Source organism: Trichosurus vulpecula, chromosome 9 (assembly GCF_011100635.1).
Source record: "Trichosurus vulpecula isolate mTriVul1 chromosome 9, mTriVul1.pri, whole genome shotgun sequence".
Taxonomy (NCBI): Eukaryota; Metazoa; Chordata; class Mammalia; order Diprotodontia; family Phalangeridae; genus Trichosurus; species Trichosurus vulpecula.
Window position 1 is genome coordinate 7,293,303 of NC_050581.1, and position 8,752 is coordinate 7,302,054.

General features: G+C 38.4%; 1 protein-coding gene across 2 annotated transcripts; it reads left to right on the forward strand.

Annotated features, from left to right (window-relative positions):
• Window positions 1-1,365: 1,365 nt before the first annotated feature.
• LOC118831296 (olfactory receptor 13D1-like) lies at window positions 1,366-8,535 on the forward strand. Of its 2 annotated transcripts, none has more exons than XM_036738568.1 (2): window positions 1,366-2,285; window positions 8,499-8,535. In XM_036738568.1, the coding sequence occupies exons 1-2, from the start codon at window positions 1,366-1,368 to the stop codon at window positions 8,533-8,535; spliced, it is 957 nt and encodes a 318-aa protein (XP_036594463.1). The 2 variants fall into 2 exon arrangements, with proteins under 2 accessions (XP_036594463.1, XP_036594464.1); XM_036738569.1 differs by lacking the exon at window positions 8,499-8,535 and adding an exon at window positions 5,363-5,393 and having other exon boundaries at window positions 1,366-2,276.
• The last annotated feature ends 217 nt before the right edge of the window (window positions 8,536-8,752 follow it).

Sequence of the window (8,752 nt, forward strand, 5' to 3'; positions counted from 1 at the left end):
TTTTAAAGTTCTATATAAATGTCAGAATATGGGTAAAGAGCTAGAAGCTTGGGAAAAGAAATAAATATGATTTCAAAATGCAAAATTACCTATATGGTTGATTCCATCACAAAATACGAGCCCCGACAAGTAGAGGTTAGGTTGGGAATGGCATTCATGTAGGATAGAAAGACTGAAATCTGTGAATCAAAGAGTTTTCAGGAACAATAGCCAGGCTTGGGTGGTCAATACTTCACTGTAGTTTCCCAAAATTTAGAGGATGCTGTCAGAGCTCATGCTGCTTTGGCAGGTAGACACAACTGAACTCTGCATCTTGTGAGCTAGCTAACTATAAAAATTCCTTAAAATAGAAAACTACCACGTAATGCTTTCTTCTCTCCTTCCTTCTCCTCATCTTTCTGAGAGGAGACCCAAGTGAGTTCTTCCCCAAACCTGCTTTGCTTCGCCACTCAGTAGTGCCCTTTCAAGCCATGACTACCCATTGTCCCAGAGTCTCAATCTCCCCAAACAGACATGGTGTTCCAAGATTTAAGGTGTAATCTATTTTGTAACAATTTTGTCCTTAAAAGGTTAGTTGAATGGCATCTTCCTTGATATTTGTCCCAGGTGCATCTTATGGTGGCTACCTCAGCCAGTTATAGTTCTTTTCAATATAATAATGTTGGAGATGATGAAGATAGTGAGGACCAAACAACTAACTCAATCATTGCTCCTCTTTACTCATTACAGCAACAATTCTCATTTTCACAGAGAGCTAGAATTGTGTCAATGATTCTCAACACTCACTTGACTGGAATTGTCAAATGGCATTGCTGAAGAGACTGAGACACTGAAGGATTCTGCTCCTGGATTATCTCATGGATGTAAAGGCATCTGCAGCAGAAAGGGATGTAAACTTTCATAGGTGCCTGGTATAAGTCAGGAATTTCTAAAATCAGATTAAGGGCATTTCCCCCCCTTCTCTCACTTAATGTACAGGGTAATATATAGCAACTACCCCACTCCATACCTAAACAAACAAACACTGAGATAGAGTGAAGATACATATTTTAGTTGATCTTATTGGATTTCCTTTTTGGGTATTTGTGTTTCTTAATTTGCTCAGATCCATAGAAATGGTAGCATTCATAATCACAGAGTTATTAGTTCTGACACAGGAATGACTTTGGAGTGATGAGTTATACACTAGAAACCTTGCTTCAAGTACAGACACACATCTGTGTAGTTCAAGATAAGGATACAAAATGTAATCAGATCTAACCCTATTTTGATCAACTCACCAATACCATAAAGAGTAATATGAACATGAATGTCCTGGACCTTTCTCTGAGTTCTTAATTCTAAAAGTAAAAGAGGGATAAGAGGATGAATGGAGCAAATCAGACTGTCATGCTGGAATTCTTTCTGCTGGGGCTTTCTAAGCATCACAATGTTGAGATTGTCCTCTTTGTGTTGTGCCTAGGGATATACTTTGTCATTTTGCTGGGGAACTCTTCTCTCATTGTTCTGAGTATCCTGGATTCCAACCTTCACACCCCCATGTATTTCTTCCTTAGTAACCTCTCCTTCATGGACATCTTTGGTACATCCTCCTTCGATCCCTTAATGTTGGTCAATTTCCTATCAGTCAGAAAAACCATCTCTTTCCCAGGATGTGCATTACAAATGTACCTAACTCATGCATTGGGAACCACAGAATGTGTACTGCTGGCCATGATGGCCTATGACCGGTACGTAGCCATCTGCAATCCCTTAAGATATACAATCGTCATGAATACCAGAGTCTGTGTGCAGTTGGCAGCTGTGAGCTGGATAGTTGGGAGTGTAAACTCATTACTGCAAACAATCCTGGCATTGAGGCTTTCCTTCTGTGGAAATAATATCATTGATCATTTCTTCTGTGAAATCCTGGCTGTCCTGAAACTGGCCTGTGTGGACATTTCCCTCAATGCTTTTGTCATGATGGTAGCAGTTACACTAGTCACATTGACTCCAGTGCTGCTCATTTTCATCTCATATATGTTTATCCTTGGCACCATTCTGAGAGTCAACTCAACTGAAGGAAGGAAGAAAGCCTTCTCCACCTGTTCAGCACATCTGGCTGTGGTCATCATATTCTATGGCACTATCCTCTTCATGTACTTGAAACCCAAGGCAAAAGACCCAGATTCAGACAAACTGATTGCCTTATTCTATGGTTCAGTGACCTCCATGCTAAACCCCATTATCTATAGTCTGAGGAACAAGGAGGTGAAGGCAGCAGTGAAAAAGGTGATGTTCTCTAAATGAACATGAAGTATGCACCATTGTTCTCTGTTTTACACTTCCAATATAAGATTAGGGAATACACACTTGGACATTATAATCAGTGTTGATATCCATCCCTCCATCTGTGTCCATTCCACCCCACCATGGTATCTCCCCTGTCCTGTGTTATTCATTAAAGAGAATTCTTGGAATCTTTAGAAAGAGTTTCTATGCTAGGTAGCTAACTCATTGTGAGCAGGGATCTCTAGTAATTTTATCCCCAGAACCCAGGACACTAACTGGTACACAGAAGGTGCTTAATATATGCTCACTGATTGACTCTTTTCCATATTTTCCCAAAAATCCAATGTAGAATATTGACACAATGGATTGAAGGTTTTCCTCATATCCTTAAATATCTTGGGAATACGTGCCCATGTGCCCCTCACACTCGCCACTCATTGCCTTTAAACCTCAAAATTCCTGTACTTCTGCCCATGAAGGAGTTTTTCATTAGGACAAAGGCCCCTACTCCAGAAAACAGGGAGTGCCTAAAAGTGATGCTCCCACACTTCTACTTCCTTCCATGCACTCTAGTCTTTTCTTATTTGTCCATCACTATGGACTTATCCAGAAGGGCTCCCGCTACTTGCTGGCCATCGATAAACTTGAAATATATTGGACCCTACCCTATATATCCTCCATCTGATGGAATTTAAAAAAGCATGTTTGAGAAGAAATACTTGCCCACTAAAAAGTGTCATTAGTCTGCAGGTTCTCAGATCTGCCTTTGATTTTCCACAAACCTGAACAAACTAAACATTTGAAGGTATACAACATGATTTTTCTACTGTGCCAAGTCCAACTGAAAACATTTTAAAAGAGTAAAGCCACTAAGCATTTTTCCATGAGACCACAATTCTCATGTCTTTCCACACCATTGCCTACTGCAGAATATCCTTATTCCAGGAGAATATTTGATCTTTCTATTTTCAATACACCGAGCTCTGTTGACTGCATTACTAACTGGATGACCCCTTATGCTAGTAGCCCCTTCAAGGCAAGAACCTTTCCCCCACATTTGGCAGAAGTATGCATGAGTTAGAGGCACCATTTAAGAATACCCCCCAAAAGCTGGTTATACAAATATATATGTACAACAAAATGTGTCCAAAATAAAATTGGACTTATACACAGTAATAAAGTCTCAAGTCAATATGAATGAGTGAAAACTGACTTGAAATGTGTTTTCAAATAACTCACCATATTCAATTCAACAAACACTTAAGTACCTACTAGTGCTAGGCACTGTGCTAGCCTCTGGAAATATAAAGATAGATATAACACAGGACTCAAGGAACTTGATGCCATACTTAGAGTGCTAATCTTGGAATCAGTCATAGTTCAAACATGTTCATTAGTTCAAGTTCTAGGAGGTAAATGAGATCAAATCATCTGAACTAATTAGATGGGTGTGCAATGCAGTGAATAGAGTGCTGGACTTCTAATTGTTGCAAAGACAAAATGCCATGCAAAACTTAAAGTCCTATATAAATGCTAGTTATTGTTATTAATTGAATCCAAAGTCACAAGGTTTCACTTTCCATAGGCACAGCACCCATGCAAAGAGAATGGTTCATTTTAATATTCTCAATTTCATTTCAAGTTATTACTCATTACACCTGAGACATGTTAGGGCACAGAAATTCATTCATTGATTGATTCAACAGGCCTGCAATGTTGAGACAGACTTTGGCTCATTGAGAAAGGATGCATGACATGGGGATTGACTGATATTCACGGATTTGAAAACTCTCCTAAAGGGGAAGGTTCAAAGCCCATTAAGCAAAATAACCTTATGAAGTTTTTCAAATTAGCACAGACCAAATTCTTAACTCTAAAATGCAAACCAGGAACAAAAACAGAGATTTCTTTATTCTGTACAATAAAAAAGACTCTCCAACCAGCTGTGGGTGATTGCAGAGGTGGGATGAAGCATCTATACACTGATGATGACCCTTATCTTCAGAGTCTAGACTGCTATCCCATTGTGGCACACAGCAAACAGTTCTGGGATCCTTGAGGGTAGAACTTCCTGGAGGGAATCTGCTGCTCAAGAGCTCCTCACTCCTGAACATGATGCTTCTTGCCATTGCATCTCTTGTCTCCACGTCTCTAAGGAGGTTACCCTTCTTGTCTTCCTTCTCACCTCCACTTCCTAGAATCCCTTACATCCTTCAAGGCTCAGGTTATGTATGACAGCTCCTGTGGGAAGCCTATCCTCTTCCCCCAGTTAGAAGTATTCTCCCCCACTTCAAATCTTGTTTCATTTTCTTATTTATTTCCTCATGTCTCCCAGGAGGAAGTACTCTCCTTGAAAATAGGTACTGTTCTTTGTTTTACTTTTTGGATCTTGAATACCTAGCATTATACTTTGTATAAAGTAATTGTGGAACAAATGATTGTTAAAAGGAATTGAATCTTTGTCCTATGACAGACGAAATGTAATCTTCAGAAGGGGTCAAAATAACTGGGTTGTGAGAAGAGGGTAGCAGTAAATTCATATTATAAAAAGAGAATTAACAAGTTGGTAAAACAGACACGAAAATTAACTAAAGGGAAAACCTCCTTAAAAGAGAATTGCCCAAATGTAAAAAGAGATACAAAATGACACTGAAGAAATTAATTCCTTAAAAATTGGGATTGGGCAGGTGAAAGCTGATGACAACATGAGACATCAAGAAACAATAAAATAAAATCAAAAGAATGAGAAAATAGAAGAAAATGTGAAATCTCATTGGGAAAACCACTGACCTGGAAAATAGAATAGAAATAATTTAAAAATTATTGGACTATAAGAAATCCATGGTCCAAAAAAGAGTCTAGAATCACATTTCAAGAAATTGTAAAGGAAAATTGACCTGATATCTTAGATCCAGGGGGTAAAATATAAAAGGAAAGAATCCATTGATCATCTCCTGAAAGAGATCCCAAAATGAAAATTCTCACAAATATTATAGCCATGTTTCAGTGCTCCAAGTCAAAGAGAAAATATTGTAAGTAGTCAGAAAGAAACAATTCAAATACTACAGAGCCACAGTCAGGATCACGCAAGATTTAGTAGCTTCCACCTTAAAAGAGTGTAGGTCTTGGACTGTGATATTCAAGAAGGCAAAGAAATTGGGATTACAAGCAAGAATTACCTACCGAGCAAAACTGAGTATAATTCTTCCAGGGGAATAAATGGATAATTAATAAAGTAGAGAACTTTCAAGCACTCCTCATGGAAAGACCAGAGCTAAATCTGATACTCAAACACAAGACTCAAGAGAAGCATAAAAACGTAACCTCAAAAGAAAAATCTTAAGGAAGGCAATAAGGTTAAACTGTTTACGTTCCCATATGGGGAAAAGAATCATCTAACTGCTAACAACACTATCATTATCAGTGCAGTGAAAGGATTTTACATAAACAGGAATGTAGGTGTGAGTCAATTATGTTAAAAGGGTCTCCAACAAATGAAAGAAGGGAAATATGGATGCACTGGGAGAAGAAGGAAGGGAGAAATAGAATGGAGAAACTTTATATACCATATATAGCCTATATCATATACCATAGGAATGGCAATGTTGTAATGATGATCATTTGTGAAAGACTTAGCTACTCAGATCAGGACTATGATCCAGGATAATTCCAAAGGACTCATGAGAAAAAAATGCTATCTGCCTTCAAAGAGAGAACTGACAAACCCTGAGTGCAAATGGAAGTATATTTTCCTCATTTTCTTTAAATTTTTTGTAATAAGGCTAATATGGAAATATGTTTTACATAATTTCACATGAATAACTAATATCATATTGCTTGCCTTCTCAGTGGGGGAAGGAGTGTGTAATGGCAAGTAAAGTGGGACTTTTTGTTGTCTTTTGTTTTGGAGTTCTTCTCAGCACTAAGACAATCTAGCCTTTGAGTTCTGTTTGAATCAAGAGTCATTGGTTGGGAAAAATATATATGATATGCTGCTACTGAATAAAGATTGTTCCCAATCCCTTTTGCTAAGTAGGTGCTAAGCCCCAAGGTCCTAAACAGGGTACATATGCTCTGAGGTTAGCATTTTGCTTTTGGGGCTCACTCATTGGAAACATGCTCCTGTGGAGAGTCTGGATAGCCATTAAGGAGCCCCCCAGCTTTGAAAATCCAGATGTTGGTTCTTCTATGTCTGGTAACTATGTATGTAATGTCTTGGTCAGACAGTTAAAAGCCTGTCTATTGATTTGTGTTTCTTTTGCTCTGTTCATAATTTCTGTTTGTATTCTCTCTGAGGTCCAGGGTGCTGGATTTTCCCCCTGAACTAAGTGAATGGTATATGTATGTTTATTTAATGTAAGATGGTTAACCCCTTGAAGTTCCTTTCCTTAGAAAACCATAACAAAGAATCTGTGCTAGAAGCCCTCCTGTATGCTGGTGTTATTGGTTTTATACCCCCACAGCAGCTGCTATCAGCATTGCTGTTACAGAGTGAGAGGGAGAGAGGGAAAGATAGAGGGAGAGATAGAGGGAAAGAAAGAGAAAGAGGGAGGGAGAGAGACAGACAGACAGACAGAGAGAGAGAGAGAGAGAGAGAGAGAGAGAGAGAGAGAGAGAGAATTTAGAACTTAAAATTTAAAAGGAAAAGAATGTTAAAAATAAATAATAAATTTAGAAGAAAAAAAGACTAATCTCTCTTCCCCTTTTCCCTACTGTGGGCATTACCAGCCAAATACAGCCACTACCTTATCTCCTCCCACTAGGAAGCTTCTGTTGGCTTTTTACCCCATCAGAAAGCTTTCACTATACATGCTTGCTAGCAGGGGTGAAGGAGTTAATGAGGAGTCAATGACTTAACAACACAGCCTTGTCCCAGAAAGACATTCGGACTCATTTGAGTCTAAATAAAGGAAAAACCTTGGTCTGCTTTAATTTTATCTTTCGGGATGTTTTATAAAAAGTATCAATGATATTAATAAGTCAAAATCATAACATTGTCTTTCAAATTGCTGAGTCTCCAGCCACTGGAAAGCCTGGGAATTTGAACAAGGGCTTAAACTATTCTCTATCTCTACCTCTGTAGTAAATCCTTCCTGTATCTTTATATGCCATTACCAAACACTTTCTCCCTATTACAGCCCTTTCAGTTGCAAGGAAATACACAGTTCACAAGAATATTACTATCTTCCTTTATATCAAATGAGCCCACATTGATACTAATTCAAACAGCCAGTAAACAACTTAAAAGAAAAGGAAACTCTGGGTTTAAACATTTGCAGAAAGAGAAAAAAATTAAGGGGAAAGCACATCAATTGCTGCCTGAATTCTCAGCCAACTATATCTCAAAAAGTTCAAAGAAAGAGAAAAAAGACCCAGATAAACAAAAATACTAGTAGCAGTTCATTTTATAGTGGAGAAGAATTGAAAATTAAAGAAATGCCCATCAGTTGGGGAATGGGTGAATAAAATATAGTATGCAGATATAACAGAATATTATTGTGCCATCAGAAATGATGAAACAGATGATTTCAGAGGAACTGATGCACAGTGAAGTGAGCTAATGTAGGAGAATACAAAAAAGAACAACACTACACCAAAGAACACTATTAAAAAACTCATTTAAACTATGACAAATGCAATGACCAGCCAGAATTCAAGAGGACTGCCCACCTCTGGATAAAGAGGTGATGGACTCTGAGTACAGAATGAGACATTTCTCGGCATGATCAATGCGGGAACTTGTTTTGCTTAACTCTGAATATTTCTCACAAGGGTTTGTTTGTTTTCAATGGGAACTGGGGAGGTGAGAGGGAGAGAAAATAAACTGTTTTAATGCAAAAATAAATTTGAGCCAGGAGAAACTTTCTACTAATAACCTGACATTCCCTGAACTCTGATTGCAGCTATCCATTCTTCCCCTGTGGATGAAGTCTCAAGCTTGATCTCAATATCTTTTTTCCTGGGTTCCAACTCTCCCCTCATGAAGATCAGCAAAGCTGTAGTGCTAAGTTCAAAAGGGAGTCCCTGTCCCCACTGCTGAGGAAATTCCCAGGCTCTTACAAGTTGGGGACAGGAGCTGTTATCCTGAAGCTGCATCTCTCAATAACCCACATATCCAGGCTTCTGCATGCAGGGCTCCAGACAATTCTCCCTGTTTACAGGGTTTCATCTAAAAGTCATCTGTAAAAACTGCAACACTAGTCATTGCTTACATTGCCAGCATCCTTTCCTCCCAGCAGCATTGTGAGGTCAGTACTAAAGTAAGTTCATGGATTTAAAGCTGAAAGGAACCTTAGAGGCATTGATATGCTAATAAACGTTTAACAATCAGCTCTCTTGGGGGAAAGGTCTGCATCTACACTGTTAAATTTAATCTCCATTGTTAACATTTTCTCCATTATTTCTTACATCTAGAGACAATCAGCAAAACAATAAATCAAGCCCTGATTTGAAGGATTTGCGGATTTCCAAGGTTTAAATA

Excerpts from the sequence above, each read along its gene's own strand:
- LOC118831296 (XM_036738568.1), top strand. The coding sequence starts at position 1,366 with ATGAATGGAGCAAATCAGACTGTCATGCTGGAATTCTTTCTGCTGGGG. Across the intron at positions 2,286-8,498 it reads AAAAAGGTGATGTTCTCTAA|TCCTCCCAGCAGCATTGTGA; the intron begins ATGAACATGAAG and ends GCCAGCATCCTT.